Source organism: Hemicordylus capensis, chromosome 6, assembly GCF_027244095.1.
Source record: "Hemicordylus capensis ecotype Gifberg chromosome 6, rHemCap1.1.pri, whole genome shotgun sequence".
NCBI lineage: Eukaryota > Metazoa > Chordata > Lepidosauria > Squamata > Cordylidae > Hemicordylus > Hemicordylus capensis.
This window is the reverse complement of record NC_069662.1, coordinates 79,390,470-79,418,121: the sequence shown is the minus strand read 5'-3', so window position 1 is coordinate 79,418,121 and position 27,652 is coordinate 79,390,470. Positions and strand designations below refer to the sequence as shown.

At 44.0% G+C, this 27,652-nt stretch overlaps 1 protein-coding gene across 1 annotated transcript in view; it reads right to left on the bottom strand.

The window, feature by feature from the left end:
- Positions 1–23,590: 23,590 nt before the first annotated feature.
- IGFBP3 (insulin like growth factor binding protein 3) overlaps positions 23,591–27,652 on the bottom strand; it is a 35,665-nt gene continuing 31,603 nt past the window's right edge. Inside the window, exon 4 of the mRNA XM_053266087.1 lies at positions 23,591–24,483. Within this exon, the coding sequence (XP_053122062.1) occupies positions 24,358–24,483 (126 nt within the window). The 3' untranslated portion in view covers positions 23,591–24,357. The remainder of the gene's footprint in view (positions 24,484–27,652) is intronic.

The window sequence follows — 27,652 nt, the reverse complement described above, 5'->3', positions numbered from 1 at the left end:
TAATTCAAGGATGTTAGATTATAACAAAGCTGCTTATGCATCCCTGGAAGCAACTCCAAGCCTTAACACTCCAAGGATAAGCCCTTTTTCAAGAATGAGGGGGTGGGGCAGAGAAAACTAGGTGTCATATGGTTCCTTCTTCCTACTCCATTTACAGTTTCATGTAATTGGAGTTGTTTAGGGTCTTTTCATCTGACTATGCAATGCGTGCCAGCTGTTTGAACACCTATGTCCTGGTTCCTTGCCTGTGGCAGGTTGTGTGCACCCACTGGTGACCAGGGATGTAGCAAGGTTGGAGAGAGCCCTAGTACAAGAAGTGAAGATGGGCTCTTGACCTTTCACCTTCTCCTCCCCCCAGGTTATTGCTCCAGAAGGATATGGTGAAAAACAAAACATTATTGGCATACCGTTTCCCTTATTCCTGTGCAAATAATGCCACACACGCTCCATGCAGTGGCTCCCATCCCTCCGGGCTCAGGGACATTTGTCCCACCTTGTTCAGTTGTAGCTATGCCCCTGCCACTCCCAGGATTTGCAAATGCTGGGGGGAAAGGAAATTTGCAGTAGTATGTCAAAAGTCGAATCTGGCATGTGGGGACTGATGCATGTAACCAGCTGACCACAGGCACATGCATGACTGTCAAGCTCTTTTCTCATACCTACTGTGTGACCAATAGCTGTGCAAACAGGCCCCCAGAAAGAGACCACCATGTATATTGCAGATAAGTATGGTGTAGTGGATAGTGTGCAGGATTTGGATCCCTGATATCTGGGTTCTAATCTCTGTTCAGCCATAAAGCCAAGTGAGATTGGCCCCGGACAAATAACTAACCTAGCTCCCAAATGATTAACTTACAGAATTAGCTGCTGCATGGTATAGTGATGTGGTGCTCCCCCCAACTTTTTAAAAGAAGAAATAGTTTCTTAAAAAAATAAAAATGTGGTCCATGTGGTCTTCCAACAGTTATTACCTATGATGGCAAAGCAGAACATCTTCTTTGGAAGCAAAAGAGTACCAGATAGTAGAGACCGACATCAAGAAAGGACTGTTATATGCTTCCTAGAGGCCTCTGGCAGCCTACTGTTGGAAACAGAATGGTGGATGAGATGGGCCTTTAATCTAATCCTACAAGGCTGTTCTTATGATGAAATGGGATAGCCCCACAAATCTCTCCCTGAACTCATTGGCAGAAAAGCAGGACACAGATTAGATTTTTGTTTTAAACCAGAGGGTTCTAAAAGTGAGGTGAGAATTTTTGTGGTGGTCCCCTGAAAGAGCTTTCATGTATTTCTCATCAATGAGGGAAACTAAGGACACATGCCTATTCGATATCTGATATCTCCAGTGTCTATATATCCAGCAGTTAGTCCTCTGTTCTCACTAGTGCTGATTCCCCTTGCCTTTATTTTTAATCCCCATCTTTGCCCCAGGAGTGTTTTTCACTTAAGCAAAATGATACTTGTCAAGCAGAATTATGAAAGCATATATTGGTTGAATGTTGTCCTCCTGTGTAAACAGAGTTTCAGAAAGTGTGTTTTAAAAGCCAAGGGACTAATTAGAGACAAATAATAGGTTTTCAGAACATGATATAATTGCCTGTGGTATATAGTTTCCCTCTCAAGTCTGTTGCCTCATTGTCATCACGTCAAACAGATTTTGTAGGGTTTCAAGCACCACAAAAACCTGAAAAACCTGTTGACCAGTTGCAAGTGAAGGGTGAGTGAACACACTGTGGACAATTATGTCTCTATCATGCCACATTCAACTCTTTGGGTGGAGGGAGGGAATCATTTGCCTCCAGCCTTGAGAAGAATGCATGCAGAAAATGGAAAAGAAATGGAAAGACTGAGACAACAACCTAACACAGTTATTAACTGCTTAAAAGTGTGAATTCACCCCCTCTTTTTCTTGCTACTGTTCCTTATTTTTTTAATCCAGTGTAAGGAGGACACCTTTTTCGATCTCTATTCATTACTGCAAATGGAGGACAGAAATGTAAAATTCATAGTGATATAAATCTGGTCTGCCATATCTCCTCCTGTCCCCTCTCTGATTTATGAGAAGGTGGTGCTGGGGGACTTCTGCTCCACTCTTTGGCCTATGGCCTATGAGGTCCTGCAAGGCTCAGTATTGTCCTTCATTCAGTTTAACATCTACATAAAGCTGCTTGGAGAGGTCATCGGGAGGTTTGGACTGAAGTGTCATCAATATGCAGATGACACTGACACTGACAGCAGATCCTAGGGAAGCAGTGGATGTACTGAACCGAGGGCTGGTGTTGGTGATGAGCTGGATGTGGGCTAGCAAACTGAGGTTAAATGCAGACAAGATGAAGGTGCTGCTGATCAGTAGAAAAGGCAATCAGAACAGGGTTATTCAGCCACCTCTGGATGGGGTTGTTGTACTCCCCTTGAAACAGCAAGTGTGCAGCTTGGGGGTGTTGCTGGACCCAGCTCTGCTTTTAGATGCCCAGGTGGAGTGTGGCCAGGGGTGCCTTTGCACTGCTTCGGCTAGTGCACCAGCTGTGTCCCTTTCTCAAGAAGGCAGATCTGGCCACAGTTACCCATGTCTTAGTCATGTCATAGCAGGATTACTGCAATCCACTTCAAGCAGGGCTGCCCTTGAAGAATATTTGAACACTTCAACTGGTGCAGAATGGTTCTCTCTGGAATGGGTTCTCTCTGCCCAGGGTTCTCTCCAGAACAGCTCACTCGGAGCATATTACACCTATTCTGAAAGAGCGTCACTGGCTGCCAATTTGTCTCCAGATCTAATTCAAGGTGCATGTTATGACTTTTAAAGCCCATAGCAGTTTGTGCCCTGGATATCTGAAGGACCATCTGCTCCCAAAGGTTTCTGCCGATCCAACAAGGTCACCAGAGGGGCCTTTGCTCTGTGTGTCAATGTTGAGAGAGGCTAAATTGTCTTGCACACGGGACTGGGCCTTCTCTGTTGTTGCCCCCAGGCTCTGGAATGCTCTCCCCGTGATTGACATCTTTGACATCTATGGCTGATTTTTTAAAAAGCACAAGACACTTTTATTTTTCAGGCCTTTACCCCTAAGGGGGCTACCAGGTCTCTCAACTCTCCTGCTTCCATTTGTCTCTTAATGGTGGGTTTTTTTTTGTTTTTGTTTTTTTGTGCTTTTTACTGTTTAACTGACTTTAAGGGTTTACATGTGATTTTTATAGAGTTTTATTGTATTTTAACTTTTGTAAAGCGCCTTGGGACACCTTATGAAAGGTGATATAAAAACTGAACAAATAAATAAAAATGATCTAGCCTCTCCTCTATTACAATGTCAAGCTGGGATTGTGTAGCCTGATTTACTGCATGATTTTACCTGGCTACTACTGGATTTCCCTCCCCTGGCTGAGTTTATCCGCACATCACTTACTGAGGAGAAGGCAAACTCTGTAGGTTGAGAAGCAGGGCAAGGCAGCCAGTTTTGGACAATATTGGTTCACTTCTTTGAGGTTGTAAGTAAGGCTCTGCAGCAAAGGCCATTTTCCTTTGCAAAAGAGTAAGCCGATTTCAGAAAGAGTGTAATGATGAGCAATCTCGAATTTTACTGGGAGTGTTATTGTGCCTCCTGGTAGCACACTGTCAGGATGCAGCTGTTGCTCTGGGCAACTACCCAGGTGTTGGCAGTACCTGAACCACAGCCTTTCAGGTCTTGCCTTTCATAACCAGGTAGCAAAGGCTTCTGCCTGGAGATAGAATTCATGGCTCCCATCTCAAAGAGTCCGGTGGGTTTTCTTTCTTTCTTTCTTTCTTTCTCACAGGTTTAAGTAGGCCTGTTCTCTAGGGAGGCCTGCTGTACTGAGGGAGCCATTGTGAAACTAGCCTTCCCTTCCCCCTCACCCCCAGTTTCTCTGGCTGTTGCATTCTGGGCTTCATAACACCCCAGTCTGGCAGCCTATTCATGCTGGCTATGAGCACTGCCACCTATCCCCATCCTAAGTACCGCTAGAGGACACATCTCAAATTGTCCTGGGATCCAGCAACAGTTGGCTTTCCTCTGTGTTCTTTCCCTTGGTAAGTAGTCTGAAATTGGCTGCCCACCACATACTCTCCTGTGCTATCCATGGCCAGAGCACATGCCTTTGATATGCTGGTGATACCTCTGCTGTTAGTGATAAAATGTCCTAATAAACACAAAGAGACCTCTTTGCAGACTGTGCAGTCTCCAGGATTCCAGGCTTTGCTTGGTCCCTGCACCCAAACAGTCCGGGCTGCTCCCATCACTAGTTAGAATTCTAGGGAGCTGAGCATAGACACACAGTTCCTTCTGAGCTGCAAGTGATGGTAGACAGGGAGGACTGGGAGATAACTGGTCTTCTCCCTCTCTAACCTCAAAGTTCTGCTTGGATTTCTGTTGTGGTTTGTGGGGTCTTTAGGGCTGTTGCTCTGGGGAAATGGATATGGATGAAACAACTGAGGGTAAAAGGAGCAGGCATGCATTTCATGAAAGGAACAGCTATAGATAATTTTCAAGTGCACAAATGGCCTGTTTTCAAAATAGCTCGCTGTATAAACACCTCCTTTTAAATATTAAGCTCCTGCCATCTAGCAAAATTGCTCAGCACTTTTCATACTTTAAATATAATTTGAATGGCTAATACAGAAAATCTCTGTGGAGCCATCCATGGTTACCCAGTTTTTTAAAAGTGTGAGCAGAGATACCAAAAAATGATTTCCCAAAAGATTTATAAAAACCATTACTTAATTTTAGGGCTCAGGTCAATAAAGGATTGTGCTGTGCTAATGTTTCTATGGAATTTAGTCATAAAAAGTTCAGACTGTACTAAAAACTAATTAATTCTGTGGTTTTGGTATGCATTGAACCTTCCTTCTCCTCGTGCACAAATAGCTGACATTATGCCCTCTGGGCTGTGCATGCCAGAGAGGTGGAAAGCAATATTCTGAGTTCCAAAAACTATTGCACTGTATGTTGATGGAAAAAAGGACATTTTCTCAAGTAGTCTGAGAGATAATAGATCTGCCAATAGGTAGCATTTGCCAGATTCCTTGTCATTTATGGGGATTTATATAACCATTACTTGCTCTCCTTAAATACCAACTGACCACACCAGTCTTAAGTTGCTTGAGATACCAGTATAGCAGCTCATTTTGCTCATAATGCTCTTCACAATATGTGTGTGTGGGGGGGTGCTACTTTGGAGGAGGCCCTTCCAATTGAGGTGGTCTTTGGCAGAGGGTGATATGGCTGTTGGAGTAGGACACGCCCGGTGAGGGGAAGGTGTGCTGGCTATATCAAAGCCACCACATCCTCCTATCCTTCTCCCATCCAAGAAGAACCCAGTAACTCTCCCAGGAGCCCACCTTGCCTGAAGCTGATTCATAAATGCCAGGTTCATAAATGCAAACACCACAGCCATCCAGGAGGTTATCCTGGATGAGCACACTGACCTGGCATGCATTACTGAGACCTGGTTGGATGAGCGGGGAGAAATAAATCTCTCCCAGCTGTGCCCACCAGGTTTACAGGTGCAGCATCAGCCAAGGCATGGTGGGCAGGGAGGTGGAGTTGCCCTGGTTCATCGGGAGGCCACCCCCCTCACCAGATGCATTGTTTGCCATTCTGACCAGTTCAAGTACCTGCATGCAGTGATGGGATCACAATATGAAGTTGGGATGCCGTTGGTATACCACCCAGCCTGCTGTCTAACAGTCTCCCTGCCTGAGCTGTTTGGAGTGGTCTCAGATGTGGCATTGAGGACCCTGAGGCTGTTAGTATTGGGGGACTCCATGTTGAGGCCACCTTGTCTGGTGCAGCTCGGGACTTCATGTCCTCCTGTATTCGGGCTGACAAGGACTCCAATATTTCTTCAAAGTCTATGAAGGGGGTGTACAGCAATCTAATACTTGCAGTATTAGATTGGATCAGTTTCAATCTGTGATTCCCAGGGATGTGGACAAGCTGCTTGAGGTGGTGCGACCTATCACTTGTTCTGTGGCTTCTTGCTTGCAACTTGCAGGGAAATTGTTGGAGATGGCTTGCAACTTGCAGGGAAATTGTTGGAGATGGCCTAGTTAATATCATAAATGCATCCCTGAAAGAGGGTAGGGTGCCTTGTTTGAAGGAAGCAATAGTTAGACCACGTTTTAAGAAGCTTTCCCTGGATTCTTTAGTGATGGATAGTTATAGGCCAGTCTCCAATCTCTTATGGTTGGGCAAAGTGACTGAGAGGGTGGTGGCTGACCAGCTTCAGGTGGTTTTGGAGGAAACTGATTATCTAGACCCATTTTAGACTGGCTTTAGAGCTGGCTATGGGGTTGAGACAGCCTAGGCGGTGTTAAATAATATTGACCATTGTATCCTTCTGGATCGCCTGGGGGAGATGTGGATAGGGGGCACCACTTTGCAGTGGTTCCACTCCTATCTCTCGGGTAGGTTCCAGATGGTGGAGCTTGGTGATGGTTGCTCTTTGCAAGGGGAGCTGTTATATAGAGTCCCTCAGAGCTCCATTCTGTCACCAATGCTTTTTAATATGTACATGAAACCGCTGGGTAAAGTCATCAGGAGATTTGGTGCAGGGTGTTATCAGTTTGTCATCTTGTCATCTTCATCATCGGGAAATGGCATTTATTCCCTAAATGCCTGCCTACAGGCAGTAATGGGCTGGATGAGGGATAACAAATTGAAACTGAATCCAAGCAAGATGGAAGTACTCATTGTAGGGATTCAGAATTTGAGGGATGAGTTAAATCTTCTTGTGCTGGATGGGATTATATTCTCCTGGAAGGAACAGGTACACAGCTTGGGAGTACTCCTGGACCCAGTCCTCACCCTGGTATCTCAGGTGGAGGCTATGGCCAGGAGTGCTTTCTACCAGCTTTGGCTGATTTGACAGCTGCATCCATTCCTCGAAGAGGACAACCTCAAAACAGTGATGCATCAGCTGGTGGTAACCTCCAGGTGTGACTATTACAATGCACTCTATGTGGGGGTGCCTTTGTAAGTAGTTTGGAAACTTCAGTTAGTTCAAAATGTGGCAGCCAGACTGGTCTCTGGGGTAACCCAGAGAGACCATTTTATGCCTGTTCTCAAAAGTTGCACTGGCTGCCAATATGTTTCCGGGCAAAATACAAAGTGCTGATTATTACCTTTAAATACATGAACAGTTTAGGTCCGGTTTACCTCAGAGAGCGCCTTCTTCTGCATGATCCCCACTACACGTTAAGGTCATCTGAGGAGGTCTGTCTCTAGTTACTACATCTGGTAATTACTCAGAGGTAGGCTTTTTCTGTAGCTGTTCCTAGGCTGTGGAATGCACTCCCAGCAGAAATCAGTAGCTTGAGTTCATTATTGGCCTTCAAGAGAGCCCTTAAAACTTGTCTGTTTGGCCTGGCCTTCCAAGGTTTTAAAACTGTTTTAAATGTTTTTATTGTTATTGTTAATTGTTATTGGTTTTAAACTGTTTTTAAGATTCATTTTTATTTATTGATTTTAAAATGACCACTCTGCAGGTTTTGTTTTTGTTGCTGTGCATTGCCCAGAGCCGTTTGAATGGTGTGGTATATAAATCAACAGTGGACAGTGGTGGTTCATGGATAGTCCAGGAGGCCTTAATACTGTTGTCATGGACGGATCACTATCTGGTGAAGATTAGACTGAGAGTGGACCCAATACACCTCTGGAGGGGTGGAGAACCAGCTAGGATGATCCACCCTTGGAGGCTTATGGATCCTAATGGATTCCTGATGGTTCTGATGGTCCTGCTGAGAGAGTGGACGATTCTGTTGACACTCTGGTCTCTCTCTGGTATGAAGAGATGGATCTGGCAATTGACACGGTTGCACCTCTCCCGACCTACCAAGTCCAAGTGACTTCCTGGTATACAGGGGAGTTGCAGACAATGAAGCAAGCTGGAAGATGACTTGAGAGTCATCGGTTAAAAACTCAGAATGAATGTGACCAAACACAGGCTAGAGCCCATATTAGGGCCTATTCTATGGCTGTGATGGCAGTGAAGAAATCTTACTTTTCCGCCACCATCGTGTCTGCTCAATGTCATCCAGCAGAGCTTTTTCGAGTGGTTTGGGGCTTCCTATGCAAGGACCCCAAAGATATCAAACAGAATCCTCAACAGCCCACTGTAATCAATTTGCACTATGTTTTGCAAATAAAATTGCTCGTATCCATTCTGACTTTGATGCTAAGGTTTTTTTCTCACCAGTATTGGATGCTACCAATCCAGCATTTGGTTTTGTTATATTGGATGGTTTTCAGACTGTATTGCCTGAGGAAGTAGACAGGCTGCTTGGAAGGCTGAGGCCTACAACATATGTGCTCAACCCTCACCCTTCGTGGCTGGTTAAGGCTGCTTGGGAGTCCGTGGGTGGCGGGGATGGTGAATGCCTCTCTGAAGCAAGGGGTGGTGCCCCTTCAGCTGAAGGAGGCAGTCATTAGGCCCCTCCTTTAAAAAGCCCTGATTGGACACAGATGATTTAAATAACTTTTGACCGGTTACTAACCTCCCCTTCTTGGGCGAGGTGTTAGAGTGTGGTGGCCTCTCAGCTCCAGGTAGCCCTGGATGAATCTGATTTCTTAGATCCTTTCCAGTCTGGCTTATGGCCTAGATAGCGGAGGGAAATTGCCTTGGTTGCCCTGGTGTATGACCTAGGCTGGGAGATAGACAGAAGGAGTGTGTTGATTCTCCTGGACCTCTCAGCGACTTTTGATACCATCGACCAGGGTATCCTTCTGGATCGTCTCTCCAGGTTGGGACTTGGGGGTGTGGTTATATGGTGGCTCTGCTTTATTTGGAGGGTCATACTCAGAAGGTGATGCTTTAACATATGGGGTGCCTCAGGGATCTATTCTGCCCCCTATGCTGTTTAAAATCCACATGAAACCTCTGGGAGAGATCATCTATGGATGTGGGCTGCAGTGCCATCAATATGCTGATGACCCCCAAATCTTTTAAGTCAGAAGACACGAGGGAGGCAGTGGATGCTCTGGGTTTGTAATGGGTTTGTAGGCTGTTCTGGACTGGGTGGGGGCAAACAAGCTGAAACTTAATCAAGATAAGATGGAAGTGCTCTGTGTTGGTAAAACTGATCATCCTAATGAGGTAAATCTGGTTTTGGATGGGGTCACACTCCCTCTGAAAGAGAAAGTCAGCAGGCTGGGGGTATTTCTGGAGTCTAATGCTGTCCTTGGAGGCACAGGTGGCAGTGGTGTGCAGAGAAGCTTTTTATCAGCTACAGCTGCTATGCCAGCTATAATCCTACTTGGAGAAGTCGGATCTGACCTCAGTCATTCATGCTCTGGTAACTTCATTGGTTACCAGTCCGCTTCTGCACTAGATTCAAGGTGCTGGTCATGACCTTTAAAGCTCTACATGGCTTAGACCAGGGTACTTGGACTTCATTTGCCCATATGAACTTGCCAGGGCCCTTCGCCCAGCATCTCAGGCCCTGCTCATGGCCCCACCACTAACAGAGATCTGGTTGGTGGGTATAAGATACAGGGCCTTTTCAGTTGTGGCCCCTCGGCTTTGGAACACCCTCCCAGAAGAGCTTTGCCATGATCCTTCTCTTGATGGTTTTAAAAATTTTTTTAATACACATCTTTTAAAAGAGGCTATTAAACACTTTACCTGCTGCCTATACCTGGTAGGTTCTTCAGTTTTTATCGTTCTTAGTTTTTAGCTTTTTATTAATAACTATTCATTTGAAACTTCTTTAAAAATTGTAATTTTAAATGTGGTTTTGCCCTGGTCTTAACTTGCTTTATTTTATTAATCTATTATTTTACATTGTATCTATTTTATTAATCTTGTGAGCTGCCCTGAGCAGTATTGTATTTGAGGGGCAGAGTATAAATATTATAGATAGACAGGCAGACTAGCACAGGCTTGCACAACTTGTGCTGAGCCAAGCTGAATGTAGCCCACTCTCCCAGTTATGTACAGCAGCCCACCAGTGACCAGGAACACAATAAACCTCCTGCTTTTGTGTAATACTAGAGCTGTGCACAGAATGGGTTTTGTATTCCATTCTGAACTTGGAACACTCGGAATGGAACACAAAACGGCCCAAATGTTCTGATCGAAGGGCAACTTGGTGTTTCAACAGAGCAAGCCCATTCCATTCAGAACATTCCAGCTTTTTTTTTTTTTTTTAAAGATAGTGAGGGCAGCTCTGGGGGACAACAAGACATTAATTTAAGATCAAATTATTGGAAGCACTTACAGATACCTTTATAATTAAATTAATCAAAGCTCTCTCTAATCACCAGCGGTAACTCTGGCACTGTGCAAGCCGCGGTAGCAGTGCTCTGGCCAGCATCCTGTGCAGTGGCAGCGGCCTTTTTAGGGGTGTTCTGTTCTGAGCTCAGAACGTTCCAACAGAACATTCTGCACAGCCCTATGTGATACTGTATTTACCTGAATCCAACCCTAGGTTTTTTTTCAAGTTCTTTGATTAGAAATTGGGGGGGGGTCATCTTAAATTTAGGGTCATCTTCCTTTTGGGTAAATATTATAACCTATATTTAACCCATATTTTTAAGGGGGCATCTTAAAATTCAGGGTTGTCTTTTATTTGAGTCTTCTTCACCATGAGCCCCACCACCTGTTTCATCTAGATAGGTTCACCACCATGAGCCCCACCACCTATTTCATCTGGATAGGTTCACCAGCAGTTGCCACCAACTCATTTGGTGGCTACTTGGGAACAGGCCTTCTCCGTTGCTGCCCCTGAACTTCGGAATGCATTCCCTGTTGAAATAAGTAGGAGGGTGCACGGAACCGCCAAACTGCGGTCCAGCACTGGGGTGGAGGGTGGCTTTAAGAGCGGGTGGAGGGTTTACTTACCCCTCCCGCCTCTTTCCCGTTCTGGCGCCGTAGGTTTAGTAGTAATTGGGGTGGCAGGATTCCTCCCTGCCGCCCCTTCCCCGCTGCTGCTCTGCAAAACTCCCAGAAGTCCTTTGCGTGCGTGCAAAGGACTTCTGGAAGTTTTGCAGAGCAGCAGTGGGGAAGGGGCAGCAGGGAGGTATCCTGCCGCCCCAATTACTACTAAATGTACGGCGCCAGAACGGGAAAGAGGCGGGAGGGGTAAGTAAACCCTCCACCCGCTCTTAAAGCCCCCCACCCACCCGAACCGGACCGCCCAGGTCCAGACCGGTCAGGATCATTCCGGAGGCCTTTAGAATGGCCTCCGGACTGGTCCGGGCCCATCCGTAGAAATAAGAGCCTCCCCATCTCTGGCAACTTTTTAAAAAGCACTGAAGACACATTTATTCACCCAGGCTTTTAATTAGATTTATGGTTTAAATTTTTAATGCTGATTTTAAATGATTTTCATGTAATTTTTTTTAATGTTTAAATGATTTTAATTGTTTTAGTTCTGGTTTTAACTGTTAATTGATTTTAATTGGTTTTTATTTGTTGTAAACTGCCCTGAGCCATTTTTGGAGGGACGGTATATAAATTGGATTGATTGATTGATTGATTGATTGATTGATTGATTAGAAAAATATGGTAAGCATCTGGCAGCCCATAACATATAGAATGTGTTTGGCTTGGACAATCACAGATTGTGCAGACTTGTATTAAAGAAATGCATAACAGACGGGTGTATGTCTGGAAGAAGGGCCTGTAAATTGCAAGGATGCTTAGTTTGTGTGTGCATGAAGGGTGATACCATAAGGTCGTTCACCCAACCAAGGACGGTGGGTTTGGGAGGGCTGTGGGGAGGAAGGCAGGAGAGCTCTTCTCTACCTCCCCCCACCAAATGATCTCCTCTTTTCTTTGGGCTGTGCAGCTCACACAGCTTGTGCGCCCACATGTGTGACACTGGCCTGAGCTGAACGGCCATCTGCAGGCCAGGGGAATGCAGTCCAGCCTCCAGAAATCCCTCAATGCATCGTTCAAGGAGCTTGGTGCATTGGAGGATTTCCCTGCAAGAGTGCCCAGTTCTGTGGCTGCTGTTGTGCCCACACAACCAGGTACCAAGGTAGAAGGGCATACCCGTGTCCTTCTACTTCAGTAAGAGCATGGGGGAAACCTTGGACTATCTGGTGGGGCAGCGCCAGGATTGAGACCAATCCCAGAGCTCCACACAAGCATGTGAACAACCTCCATGTGTAAACACACACACTTCGTAGGGTCCATGGAAGCCAGGTTCCCAAGTGTTTTGCTTTTTACCTCTGGAATAAATGGCAGTCATCCATTAGGGAGAGAGTGAAAAGGGTGCATTTGGGAACACCACTGGGGTGGGAGTTAAAGCTGCTCCTGGTAACCCAGGTGTCAGGGTGAGGGTTATGTTTTGCTCCCTTCTCAGTTGTGTCCCAGACTGCAGCCCATCCTTCTCATATAACTCAATGGAAGCCGCTGAGAGCTGAGCTGTCTGCATAGCATCTGGATGCCATATTAACTACTACAGCAAATATTGATATACCACTTTTCAATAAAAGTTTCCAAAGCGGCTTACATAGATACATAATAAATAAACAGGATGGCTCCCTGTCCCCAAAGGGCTCACAATCTAAAAAGAAACATAAGATAGACACCAGCAACAACCACTGGAGGTACTGTGCTGGGGGTGGATAGGGCCAGTTACTCTCCCCCTGCTAAATAAAGAGAACCGCCATGTTGAAAAGGTGCCCCTTTGCCCAGTTAGCAGGGTCTTATCTACACATGAAGCTTAAGGAGCTGGTAAAATGCTGAGGTGATAGAATGGACTTCAGACTGTAGGTGAGAGGCATTCAAAAATCTCACCTACCTAGGCAGACTGCTGTCCCCCTGCCATCAAACAGGGTACCGTCTAACCCAGGCCTGTTCAAATTTGCCCCCCCAACTGTTTTTCGACTACAACTCCCATAATCCCCAGCCACCGCAACCAATTGCCGGGGATTATGGGAGTTGTAGGTCATCAGCTGCAGGAGGGCCAAAGTTGAGCAGCCCTGGTCTATCCTGTCACTTCAGGTCTTCACCGCCTCACTCGGCTATATGTGTAGACCAAGCCAGAGTGCAGTGGAACACTGGAAACAGGCTTCTATATATACTGACGATATGAAAAATGAAATATGCACTTTATTATAGTCTTTGCTATTAACTGACACACTTCCCTGAGTTTATGTGAAAATTATTAGCAATGGTCAGGTGCAATCATGAATATTTTTAATTGTGTTTTCATTGGGATTTTTAGAATTGCTTTCTAAATCACAAGCTAAGTGTTTGCTTAATAAAATATTGAGCTGAGAACTGAATGAAAAAAAGAGACCCATGAAGGCACAAAAAGAGGCATTAAGTCACCTCTGCAACATTCAGCTCTCTGCATGCCAAAAATAACAGGGCTAATTCCACACATTTTACAGAATTATGTCCTGTGCTAATTACAGCTGGCATTTGGGAGTACTAGGTTTTTAACTTTTGGGTGAAGTGAACAGAGAATTTCCCCAAGCTGATATTGATCAGCCTGTCTATTCACTATGTTTGCCTGATCCTGCCCACACAGTTGGAGCTTAGATGGAGGCCACAGATATTTGGGGTTTAAATTGGAAAAATTATGTAGTCTAACTCCTGAGCATAATTTCAATGGAAAAAAAGTACTGGATGCCCATGTAATGTCTTTTTAAAAAATCAAATCCTTGCCTAATTTTTTTTTTTAAATGTAGGTAGGTAGAAAAAAGTGAAATGCCAGTTTGTTTTCATTTTAGTGAGTGTTCTTGTGATATAGTTATTTTGTAGTGCATACCAAACTTAATTTGAACCGATGATGAATAATTTTTTTTGCTGCTTCAAGCTAGGGCCTGGGCTACCATCCTGGTCACTTGGTCCATAGAGAACAGTGTTTGGAGTGGCTCCATTTGAGCAGAATATATATTAGATGCTGTTATAATAATGGTATGACTTTCCCCTCCCTTCCCTCTCCATGCCACCTTGGCACCACATGTTCTGCTGCTCTGCTGGGTATGCGCTGCAGCTCAAACATTCACTTCACGTACCTTGATGTGTTCAGGACTCCCTTTACGCATGATGGCATTGATCATGCTTCGGCCAAGAGCAGCTTGTGGGCAGGAGCTTGGAGAAGGAGAGTCACTGAACTGTGAATGGTGAGACATGGAAGTATGCAGGAAGTGCATGATTTGGCTATGATGCAGCACACTGGGCAGACCAATGGGCTGTCTTACACTAAGGTTGCATGGAGAGCGAACCATGTGAGATTCCAATGGTATATCTCTGTACACTGGTCTCCATGGGTGGTGTGATTAGTATTAGGTATATAAATATTTGTTGTTGTTGTTGATTAGTATTGTGCCATATTTATTTAATTTAATTTATATCCCGCCCAAACTTGCGTCTCTGGGAGGCTAACAACAATTAAAACACATATAAAAGTTAAAACAGTTAAACATATAACACATATAAAAGTTAAAACAATACAGTAATTTAAAAACCAAAAAATTAACAGTACTTTTTAATTAAAAACCTGAGAAGGCTTGGGTAAAAAAATGGGTTTTCAAATGTTTTTTTAAAATAGCCAGAGATGGGGAGGATCATAACTCAGCAGGGAGCGCATTCCACAATCTTGGGGCAGCAGCCGAGAAGGCCCGCCTCTGTGTGACCACCAAACGAGTTGGCGGAAACTGGAGACAGACCTCCTCAGATGACCTCAATGGGCAGTGGGGTTCTTAGCGAAGACGACGCTCTCTTAAATACCCAGGACCTAAGCTGTTTAGGGCTTTATAAGTTATAACTAGCACTTTGTATTTTGCCTGGAAACCTATCAGCAGCCAAGCGTAGCTCCATCAGCAAAGGAGTAATGTGGTCTCTCCGAGATCACCCAGAGACCAACCTGGCTGCTGCATTCTGAACCAACTGAAGTTTCCGGACTACGTACAAAGGCAGCCCCACATAGAGTGCATTACAGAAGTCAAGTCTGGAGGTTACCAACAAATGTACCACTGTTTTGAGGTCATTGATCTCGAGAAACAGACGCAGCTGGTGTATCAGCCGGAGCTGATAGAAAGCTGATAGAGAGCCACCGCCTCAACCTGAGAAACCAAGGAGAGGTGTGGATCCAGGAGTACTCCCAGACTGCGGACCTGTTCCTTTTGAGGAAATGTGATCCCATCTAGAACAGGTAGATCAAAATGGTCTCTGGAGTTCTGACCCCGCACAATAAATATCTCCATCTTATCTGGATTCAGCTTCAGTTTATTCTCCCTCATCCAGCCCCTTACTGCTTCCAGGCAGGTATTTAGGGAGGATATGCCAGCTCCTGAAGAAGAGGATATGCCAGCTCCTGAAGAACATGGAGAAGTAGATCTGGGTGTCATCAGCGTATTGATAACACCCGGCTCCAAATCCCCTGATGATCTCTCCCAGTGGTTTCATGTAGATGTTAAAAAGCATTGGAGAAAGTATGGAACCTTGAGGGACCCCATACTTAAGCTCAGATTCTGAAGAGCAACAATCTCCAATCGACACCATCTGGAACCTGTCCAAGAGGTAGGAGCGGAACCACTGTAAAACAGTGCCTCCCACCCCCAACCCCCTTAGATGCTCCAGAAGGATACTATGGTCGATAGTATCGAAAGCCGCCGAGAGATCCAAAAGGATCAACAGAGTCACACTTCCTCTGTCAATTCCCAATTGGAGACCATCCATCAGGCTGACCAAGGCAGTCTCCACCCCATAGCTTGCCCGAAAGCCAGTTTGAAATGGGTCTAGATAATCAGTTTCCTCCAAGACCATCTGGAGCTGAGAGGCTACCACCTTCTCAATGACTTTGCCCAGCCACGGGAGATTGGAGACAGGCCTATAACTGCTCAACTCTGAAGGATCTAGTGCAAGCTTCTTTAGAAGAGGTCTAATAATTGCCTCCTTAAGACAATAAGGCATCCTGCCCTCCCTCAGAGAAGCATTTATGATTTCTACCAGGCTGCCTACAACAGCCTCCCTGCTAGATAGAACAAGCCATGTTGGACAAGGGTCAAGAGAACAAGTGGTAGGCCTCACCGATCCAAGCAGCTTGTCCACGTCCTCAGGAGTCACAAACTGAAATTGATCTAGTCGAATTGTATAAGAGGAATTGTTGGACACCTCCAGTTCAGACATCAAATTAATTGTGGAGTCTCCATCTAAGTCGGCCCGAATCAGAGAGATTTTTGTCTGCGAAAAATTCATTAAACACATCACAGTGGGTGACTGATGCTTCCAAATTCTGGTTCATATGTGTTCAGCATGTCACAAATAAGGGTGGTGTCTGCTATGAAAACAAATATTCCTTTTTTTTTAAAGGCAGTGTACAACTCCTGTGACTCTACCCATGTCTTAGGAAGTGCAGAGGTGCATCTAGGCAATTTTGGAGCCTGGACCTAAAGGCCTTTTGAATCCTCCTCCACCCCTGCCGGCTGCAAGTTATGTATCACCCCCTTACATACACACACTGTGACACACACAGTATCTTTTAACACGTGGTTTCTTGAGGGCAACTGAACCCACAAGAATGTAAGAATATAAAATAGGTATTTATGCAAAAATGCATTAGGAGAAACTTTTCAAAAAGCAAATTACAATTTCCTATCTCACATGTTTTCCCCTCCACTCCCCCCCCCCCCGGCCACTGTCTCTAAAACAGAGGTCATGCCTAGTCACCTGGCACAGTTCACAGTCATGCTCAGCCACTTGATGCAGCAAAAGCCAGAGGCACGGCGACCACACCACCCGGGAGAGAACAAAGTGGATTTGGGGGCCCCCAGGGGGTGTGGAGCCCTGGACTTTGGCCCAGACGTCCAGGGGTAAGAGCGCCTCTCAGGAATTGTATCTTGAGTCATAAAAGAACGTGGTCACAATCTAGTACAACAGTTAAATATACTCTAGTCCAGGCCTACTCAACTTTGGCCTCCCCGCTGTTTTTGGACTACAACTCCCATAGCCGTGAGGCTGCGTTTTTCAGGAGCTTCACCAAAGCTGGCTTCCCAGCCTTTTAAAGCAGGGAGAGCTGTTCCTGACCATGCTGTGAACATTGTGCTGGTGGAATTTGCTTGCAAACAGGGCATGTGTCCCTGTTTGTGAGCAAAAACACACACCCTGCATCTGATGTCACATGCAGGGGGCATGGCTGGGGCACCAGGCGCACCCCCTGAACATGACGGCCCGGGTTCTTTGGGGGGAAACCCTCACACAATAGTGGCTCCAACCCTGGGGAAGGCCTCCTAGTAGTGGGTGATTTGATCATTAGGAGCATAGTTTGTGGCCCATGAGTAGATTGCTTGGCGACTAGACTGCCTGGTGTGAAAATTGCAGACATCATGCAGCATCTAGATAAGCCAAATTTAGGCTGCTTGGTAGCATATTGACGTCCAGAACCCCCAGAGTAGTGTTCCTTGAAGTGCTACCTGTTCCATACACAGGGCCAGCAAGACAGGTAGAACTGTGGGGTCTCAAAGAGTAGATGAGAAGGTGGTGCCAGGAGGAGGGGTTTAGATTTGTTAGGCAATGGGATGCATTTTGGGGCAAACAAAGCCTATGCAAAAAGGACAGGCTCCACTTGAACCAAGATGGAACCAGACTGCTGGTACTTAAAATCAAAAAGGTTTCAGAGAAAAATTTTAAATGATGCCAACAGGAACTGGGTGGTATCTCGTTATATACCAATGCTGGAAGTGAGCTGGAGTGCTTGGTTGCTAAAGAAAACATAGATATAGTGTGCATAATGGTAACCTTGTGGAACCTCTGACAACTTTTAAAAAGTCCTTAAAGATGCATCTGCACCCAAGCTTTTAATTAAATGCTGTTCTAAAAGTTTTAAAATTTTAAAATTGTTGTAATGTTTTAACTTTTTCTGTTATTTGTATAAACTGCCCATAGACGTATATTTTGGGTGGTATAAAAATATGTTAGTTAAATAAATAAATATCTGGCAAGAATCAGTGGGACACTGTTATTCTTGGATACAAAGAAAGGACGGGTGGGGGGTGGGGTGGATTGGGGGTGGAGTAGCCGACAAAGAGAGACAGAGCTGTAATAATGGGTGACTTCAATTACCCTCACACAGACTGGGCAAATTCATGGGCGGGTATTGACAGAGAGGCCAGATTTCTGGACCTGCTATATGACTGTGCCTTAGAACAGTTGGTTGTGGAACCAACCAGAGGGAAGGTGACCTTGGACTTAATGCTGAGTGGTGCCCAGGACCTGGTGCGAAATGCCAGAGCTGTAGAACCATTGGGGAACAGTGACCAAGTAGTGTGATCCAATTCAGCTTATATGTGAGTGGAGCATTACCAAGGAGGTCCAAAACGCACATGTTGGACTTCAGAAGAGGAGGCTTCTCAAAAATGAGAGGGCTGCTAAAAAAGAAGCTGAAAGGGAAAGTCAGGAGCATCAAAGCACTCCAGAAAGCATGGAACTTATTTAAAACCAATATAATAGAAGCTCAGTTGAAATGTATACCAAGTAGGAGGAAAGGTACAACCAAGTTTAGGAGGACGCAAGCATGGCCAACAAGTAGTCAGGGAAGCTATAAAAGAGAAGACAACTTCCTGCCCAAATGAAGCAAACAGAAAGGAAAATAAACTCTGGCAAAAGAATTGCAAGAAGACAATAAGGGATGCAAAAAGAGAGTTTCAGCAGCATATAGCTAGACGTGTCAACGACAATACCAAATACTTCTTTAAATATAAGAAGCAGGGAGGTGGTGGGACCCTTAGATGAGGGTGTGAAAGGGATAATCAAGGAGGATAAGAAGATTGCCATGAAGTTGAATGAGTTTTTTGCATCTTTCTTCATGGTGGAGGATATTGACCATATACCCACTCCGGAACTGAGCTTCTTAGGCTTGGAGGCTGAAGAACTGGGCCAATTTGAGATGACAAGAGAGGATGTTATAAACCATCTTGAAAAACTAAAAATTAAAAAATCACAAAGGCCAGATGGCATCCACCCAAGAGTTCTGAAGGAACTCAAATGTGTAATTGCTGATCTCCTGGCAAATATATGTAACTTGCCCCTACAATCTGTACCAGAGGACTGGAAAGTAGCTAATGTAACAAAAAGTGATCGGGGGAGGGGGGTGTCTGGGAAACTACAGACTGGTTAGCTTAACTTATGTGTCAGGCAACTTGATGGAAAGCATACTTAAGGACAAAATTGTTAAACATATAGAAGGACAGGCATTGCTGAAGGAGAATCAGCATGGCTTCTGCAAAGGCAACTCTTGCCTCACTAACCTTTTGGAGTTCTTTGAGAGTGTCAACAGGCATGTGGATAAAGGTAATCCACTTGATAAAGTATACTTGAACTTCTAAAAAGCTTTTGACAAAGTTCCCCACCAAAGGCACTTGAATAAACTTAACAGTCATGGGATAAGGGGGCAGGTTCATGTGTGGATTGGTAACTGGTTGAAGGACAGGAAACAGAGGATAGGAATAAATGGACAGTTTTCACAATGGAGAGAAGTAAGAAGTGGAGTCACAGAGATAACTCTACTGGGACCAGTGTTCTTTAACCTGTTCATAAACTATCAAAAAGTTGGGGTAAGCAGAGAAGTGGCCAATTTTGCAGATGACACTAAACTAGGGTAGTGAAATTCAAAACAGATTGTGAGGAGTTCCAAAATAATCTCTCCAAACTGGATGAGTGGGCAACAAAATAGCAAATGTAAACAAGTGTAAAGTGATGCATATTGGGGCAAAAAAAAACCCACCCCAAAACAAAACCCCAACTTCACATATATGCTGATAGGGTCTGAGCTGTCAGTGACTGACCTGGAGAGAGGTCTTGGGGTCATGGCAGACAATTTGAAAGTGTTGACTCAGTGTGCGGCAGCTGTGAAAAAGGCAAATTCCATGCTAGGGATCATTAGGAAGGGGATTGAAAATAAAAATGCTAATATAATGTAAACCACCCTGAGCCACTTTTGGAATGGTGGTACAGAAAATAAAATAAGTAAGTAAGTAAGTAATGCCCCTGTACAAATCTATGGGGCGGCCACATTTGGAGTACAGTGTACAGTTCTGGTCACTGTATCTTAAGAAGGACTTTGTAGAACTGTAAAAGGTGTAGAAGAGGGCAACCAAGATGATCAGGGACCTAGAGTACCTTCCTTATGAGGCAAGGCTACAGCATCTGGGGCTTTTTATTTGGAAAAGAGGTGACTACGGGAAGTATATAAATGTCCATAAATAAAATTATGCATGGAGTGGATAGAGAGAAATTTTTCTCCCTCTCTCACAACACTAGAACCAGGTGTGATCCCATGAAACTGAAGGCCATAAAATTTAGGACCGACAAAAGGAAGTACTTTTTCACACAGTGCATAACTAATCTATGGAATTCTCTCATGTGGTGATGGCCACTAGCTTAAATGACTTTTAAAAGGGCTTAGACAAATTCATGGAGGACAGGTCTATCAAAGGCTGCTAGTCTGTTGACTATAGGCCACCACCAGCCTCAGAGGCAAGATGCCTCTGAATGCCAATTGCAGGGGAGCAACAGCAGGAGAGTTCACAGCAAATTTGGTCACACACTGTTCTACTGTTACGAATGGAGCAGCAATTCCTATTCCTTGCATTGGAACAGGCTAAAATCTTTAAAACATTATAAAAATAAAACCATGAACCCCACTGGCTTGGAGCTCCCGGGGGAGAGTTGTGGCCATACCTGCCTTGCCCCTAAACCCACTTTTGCACCCAGGCACCCTTCAGGGAGCAGATGGGGTATCTGCAAATCCCCATTATTCCCTATGGGGAAAATGCAAACAAATGTAAAAATCTTCAGAAATTCATCAATAATCGCAGGAGTGTCTGATTGCTTTGAGGTTTGGTGGGTGGTGGGCAGACATAGGTGCCTACCACCTACCCCGCTTTTGTGCTCCTTAGGGAATAATGGACTGGTACAGGTCCCCATTATACCCTACATAGAACCTTTTAGAACCGGTTCCAATTAGGTTCAAATTCGAACCGAACTGGGGGTGGGGTGTGTTCAAACAAAACCAAATCAACCTTCCCTGGTTCAAATTGGGTTCAAATTCAAATCAAACAGACCAAGCCGGTTTTGTGCACACTCCTACCACTGTGTGAAACAGGATGCTAGACTAGATAGGCCTTGAGCCTGATTCAGCAAGGCTGTTATGTGATGTTGAAGGGATTGCAGGCACCTTCAGAACCATTGTGGGAGTCGACAAAGTTGCCAGGACCAGATTCGATGGTAGAGTCAGGTGTGTAGACTGAAGCTGTCAGTGTACCTTGGGGCTTAGGAGTCTGTGGTGGCACCTAAACTTGGCCCCCTTGTAGAGGATGAGCCTCCAACACTTCAGATAGTCTGGGAAGAGTCTTGAAGCTGGACCCTTCACATGCCTGAGATTATCTCATGCTTGCTCCCAAAGAGATGACTTGAGGCCCGAGTTCTGCCCGCTTGCTTGGTGAGCTTTATAAAGAGCGGGCACAGGATTCAATGATGTGCACCTCACCAAGGCAAATCAAGCATTTAATGTGGCCATCTGAAGTGGGCAGCTTTGCTCCACAGTAGACACACCTTTTAAATGTGACTTCACCAGCCAAAAGTCAAAAGCTGAAATTCTTTCCATCCCATCTGAGAACATGGCGGAGGGACGGGGGAGTGGATAAAAATTAAAAACACAAAAACAGGATAGTAAAATGTAACTGAAGAAAACAGAAAATGAACAGATGAGAAAATGAGAGAGAAATGTAACCTAAACTTTTTTATTTCTATTTTTTGTAGAAACTTGGAAGAAAGTCTCACAAGTTCGACTGAATGGCGTGCAATGAAAGACTGAGGGCATGGGAGAGGCTCAGCTGTACATCAGGAGTGGAGGCAGAGTTCCTGCCAAAATGCTAGAGAGAGAAAAGAAGCTTGGAAGATTCCCGATGTGATCTCTGTGCACATGCAAAGCCCGTGTGTGAAAAAGACAGAGACCATGTCAAAGTACTCTGAGCTCTCACAATCAGCTCCAAAGGGTTCAGCAATCCTGGTGGAACACTTTAGCTAGGATCATTGTGATTGTGAGTCTGAGAATGCAGCCCATATGTATGATTATATTGTGCTATTTTATTTGTGTGAATGACACTTGTATGAAGGTTATTGCCCTGATCTAGCAAAGGGAGATATGCACATTGAAGCAAGGTTCAAATTGTTTCCTTGCTGGATCTAGAATAATGCTTGTAGATTAGATGCAGATAGATCTATGCATACATATCTAGATTTGAATCCACAGACTATGTGCATATAGACTAGATGCTTCTAGTGCAAATCCTAGTGTAGGATGTGGATGGGAATGAGCAATCATATCCATTTTGCAATGTGGATAAGAATCTGCAACCCTATCCATGATCCCTATCCAGGTCATGTGGACTAATCTTGCATGCAGCTATAGCAGGACTGAGGCCTGCAACTAAACCCTTCCCCACAAGAATAATTTTCATTTTTGCTAAGTACTTCTGGTGCCTTGCTCATAAGTCAGTGGGGCCATGAGCTGCCCGCAACACTGGAATATCATCATAGTTGGAGGTATTATGCTGGCATAGCAATGCTGTCTAATGTACATTGTGCAGCTCTCATCCCTGGGATGCTACACCTGTTTCACTGAAAATGTCTTGCAAATACTTGTGTCAAATTGACAACATTCCAGCACAACTTCATTTTAAATGAATGATCCATTTTAAATTAATGGGAGCTTGCAAATGCTTGATGGATTGTAGACTCAAGGTGGATTTTATATTTTCTTTGGCTATGAGGTTCCTTGGGACCACACATCTGAATCATGCACTCAGCTGAACCGAAAGAAATGTACAGTCTAATCTGCAATTCATAGACTCCCAATGGCATAGGAAAAAGGATGAACAAGGTAGTGTTCTCAAAATAATTTCGCTTGCACTAAATCCCCTCAGGGTCATAATAGTTTTGACTTATGACAAACGTAGCCTGCTTGACACATCTATTGCAATGTTACAGCGCTTACGCTCCATTTTGGAAGTCAGCAAAGCAGTCAGTCCTAATTGAATTCTCCTGTCACATAGGTATCCAAAACCCTGCTTCTCTTCCCACCCCCTCCCATAAGCTGCCCGGTCAATGCCTACTTAATCAATGTTAAGTACCCACAAGTACTTTGGAAGCAATTGGTCAGACTAGCTTGGAGTTGTATAATTTAGAAATTCTATCCTTCCTGGACTAACAGTTCACTACCACCACCACTACTATGAATATTTATATACTGCTTTTCAACAAAAGTTCCCAAAATGGTTTACACAGAGAAAAATAGATAGATAGATAGATAGATAGATAGATATCAACAATTAGTGCTCTTAATGCAAACCAATCTACATTAGAATGGAAAATTGAAACCTCATCTTAGAATAAGCTGATTCAAAAGCTCTGCCTCTTTCTATCTATGGACTTGTAAGACATTGATTGATCTGTGTCACAAGGGAGGGTGGTCTCTTTCTCCCCAATCTTACAGTGTCTCTGGTCAAGTTTGAATCGGTCAGTGTACAAGCTCACTGTCTTGAGCTCAAGCTTGGATAAGTCTTTAAGGAGAGAATTTGAAAGCATACACCATAATGACTGTATAACATTTGGTATTCATATGTTACATTTAAATAGTTTATTTAAAAAACAATTATATTAAATACAGACTAACAGAATATTCATAATACAGTATATTTTACAGAAAAAAATAGCAATGTAGAAACATGTTTCTTTTAAAAAGTTCTTTGAGCTTTTTTTAATAAACATTTTTACCCGTGAAGATAAGTTTCCCGTCAGACCTGTATAAAACAAAAAAGCTTAAACTTTAAAACACTGAGTGTGATCCAACCTAAGCTAAGCATCTAAGTCCCTTTGATTTCAACAGGAGAGGGAGAAGATCATGATTAACTCTCCAATTGAAATCTATGGGACTTAAAAATACTTAGCTTTGGTTGGATCATACCCAAAGTCTTTAATATCTTTACAAAGCTTACAGTTGATAAATTCTTTAAAATGAAACACAGTTATCTTTCGGGATCAAATTGGTCACAGGCCGTTATTTAACAAACAAAAACACACAAAGTCAGTGGAGACTCCCTGAATCCATTCTGAAGTGCCTTTATTTTCCCTTATTCTTTCTGGGGATCAATAGTGCAGATTTATTTGGGATTTCAGAGCTCCCTGCGTGAATCTATAGAAAACTGGAAGTGTGCCAGTGGCAGGATGCAGCTGCAGAGTCCAAAGAGTCATTGAATCCCCACAAATGAGCAGGGGGTAGAACTCAGAACTCCCAAGTCCAACGCAGTCCATGCTATATCCCAGTCACTCCAAGGCCTCTGACGGGTCAAGATGCCACACACAGATTCCATGGAAGATGGTGCATGTCCCTCATTTGCTTTCTAAATTGTAGCAATGGACATCTCCTTTTCCCTTCCCATCATATCCAGGAAGTGGCTGCCCATATTTATCCACACACCAACAGTAGCCTCTCTTTCGGCCTCTAGATGGACGACACTGCAAAACAAGAGGTAAGGTTTGGTGAGAGGTGTTCTGACTTTGGTGCTGTAAAGGATCTACTTCACCAGTGTAGCTTTGACATTTTGAAGCCTGGTCCTAAAATTAAAGACAGATCTGGCATTCTCAAAGCAGTCATAGCAGGTTCTTCAACCACAGTATTAATCTACTTTCACAACTTGTGATCTAAGACTAGCTACAATTAAATGGAGTGTGTGGTCAATGATGTAAGCACAGTGCTGATAGAAACATTTTGAAAAAGAGAAGCTATGCTATTCTGTTGCAAGAAAGGAGACTAAATGAGCTCTTGCACCTTAAAACTTAAGTCACAATTCAGACAAGGCTAAGCACTTCTGTCCTGGTGATTTCAATGGGAAATAGTTTCATACATCATTAACTAACCTGCTGAAATGAACAGGACTAAAAAGTGTTACCATTGGGTGGACTGTGCCCTAACTGGTTTATTTTGATATGAGGATAATCTGTACTTATACTGATATTGCAGGCAAATATGTAAGTAAAAATATTTAAGATCAGGGTCCGAATACTCAAGCCAAACCGTTCTAGTGATGTCAGAGAATTTTCACTGAGTACGTGGTTTGAGGCTAAGGCCTAAGTCATACATCTTCATCTTATCAATACTGCTGGGAATGAGTGGAATTTTGATTATCCTCACAGAAGAATTACAATGAAAGTTTACCTTCAATGCCAAACAGCTATTAAAAGTTCTAGTTATCACACCATTAAAACTATTCTTAGCAGCCCCAAAATGTAGAGAAGCCTTATAAATCACTTCAAGTAACATTACACACTACAGCTGTCCACCATCACGGAGCTACATCAACTTTTAACAGGCCTATGGTAATCTCATGTGTAAGGGACCCACATGGACCCTTTATTTGGAAAAGAAAGACAGTAGATTCTTGACAGGCCTCAAAGAGAGCACATGCCTGGCAGGACAGTTTTGGCAGCATAACAACTCCTCTTGCATCTGTTTGCCAGAGGAATTCCAGGCTTGTAGCTGACATTTATTAGCAGATACATAATCCCCCACAACAGAGTTACCACTTCAACAACTGCTAGGTATATCGGTAAATTGGAGATCTATGTGTCCGTTTTCCTATGCACAAGGTTATCTGAATATATAACCTAGATTATTTCTAGAGAAAGCAATTTATCCAAAAAACAAAAGCTGAAGAGGTTTGCCCCAGAAGTAATGTAGTAAGGGGTGTGGGGGTGGGCAGAGAAGCCATTTTCTCAATCCTCCCTCTGTAACTTAGAAATTATAATGGTTATTTGCAGATCATACATAATATATTATGGAGCACCACTGATCTTGGTGCCAATGCCTCTTTAGAGTGCCCTGTCTTACGGAAGTCTCCCTCTGTAACATTTGTGGAATGTCATACTAAGCATTCCATGGTTAACCTCCTTCTTCCAAACTGTGGAACTCACAGTCTACTTGTTAATTGCACTGTTGATAGATTTTATGGCAGAGGATTCAGGGAGCACCCTAGTGCTGAGACACATTCTTTAGATCACTGATGAAGTCAATTTTGCTGAAGAAGAATTGCTTTTAGAGACTGTGGCATTAATTTAGTAGTTCTTACCTAGCTACCTATGCACCAAGATACCCTTAAGAAAATATAGGCCACAAAGCCTGAAAATCCCAACTCTTTCTTTTTCAAAAGAAAGCAAAAGAATTTAACCAAGGAATCCTCTTTTTTTTTAAAAGGAGGGATATCAACTATTGAGGATTGTGTTCTCCTTCAAACCCATACTAGCCATCTGTGCTATTTGAGGGCTACTTTAGACACAATGATTTTTATGTATACCTTGGATGCTTTACATATATCTAAAAATGTGTGTACAGGTACACATGAATTGTACAGGTACATGTGTCAGGGAGCCTGACTTGGTCACAACTGCCTGTTGAGTTACACTCAGTGGCAACTTGGGTTTGTATAGCCTACCTAGTGGAATGGTCCCTGAGTCATCAAAACAGCATTTAAGAAAAATTATCATCCAACACTGTCATAGGGCTGATTCAGAATACTTCCTTGGCCCATGTGATTAAAAGGGAGATGTGCCAACTGTGGGGATGTCCCAGCACCCTACTGGCAGATCCCTTTATCGTGTGTGTATGTTTGTGGGGGTGCTGTTTATTTGAATGACAGCTCTACATGTGCTCCAAATACTAGTTTGGAACACATCAAGATGGATGTTCACATGAGCATCCTTACCCAGGCTTGGGCGTCCTTACCTTGGCAGGGCTGCTCATGTGAAGCGCTGGTATCGGGGCTGATCTTAGCTCTGCCTACCTGGGTAGCCTGGAATTTTTACCCAGCATTTTACCTTGGTCCAGTGTTGTGTGTCTGCTCAAGCTGCAGGAAGCCAAAGCAGACACAAAACTGAGCACCTAGAGTGCCTGGCTTGAGGGGAAATCCCTCAATGCACCACGCTGTTTGTGTGGTGCATTTAGGGATATCTGGAGGCTGGGATGAATTTTCCTGGCCTCCAAATGGATGTGTGGCTCCGGGGAGTGCTGCTTGTGTGAGCATCCAAGCTGTGTAGCCAGGAGATTGTCAAGACAACAAGACTGGGGGTGGGTGGTGGGTGGGTAGGTTCAATCTTGCCTTCTCCCCATGCCCTCCCTGCTGGTCTGCAATAGTTGTGAGAATGACATTAGTGTGTCCCCATTTAATACAGTGGGCTAGGAAAGTATTGTCTTAATTGGCACATAGAGAACTTTGCTAAATCAAAAGCTGTTTAAAGTCACCATCTCTTTCTTCACAGGAGATAAACCTACATGCAGTAGATAGGATGGAGAAATCTGCCATGCTGCCAAGGGACAACATACTGCCATGTAGCCAGTTGTGTTGCATTGGCTAAAAGGAAACAGTTAAGAATGCTGCTTCTTAATTCTATCAGCTAAGCTGGGGTAAGTAAAGTGCCTGAGTGTTATTTATATCTATGCAAACCACTTTGGGAACTTTTGTTGAAAAGCAGTATATAAATATTTGTCGTATTTGTAGCAACTCAGCAATAAGACAGCAATTTTTTTGCAGTGGACAAAAGGAATTTTGTGGTAAGATGGAGGTTTCCCAATGTTCTTCCTCAGGGGAAACAATTAATAACATACTTGGACATGTTAAAATGGAATGGTAAA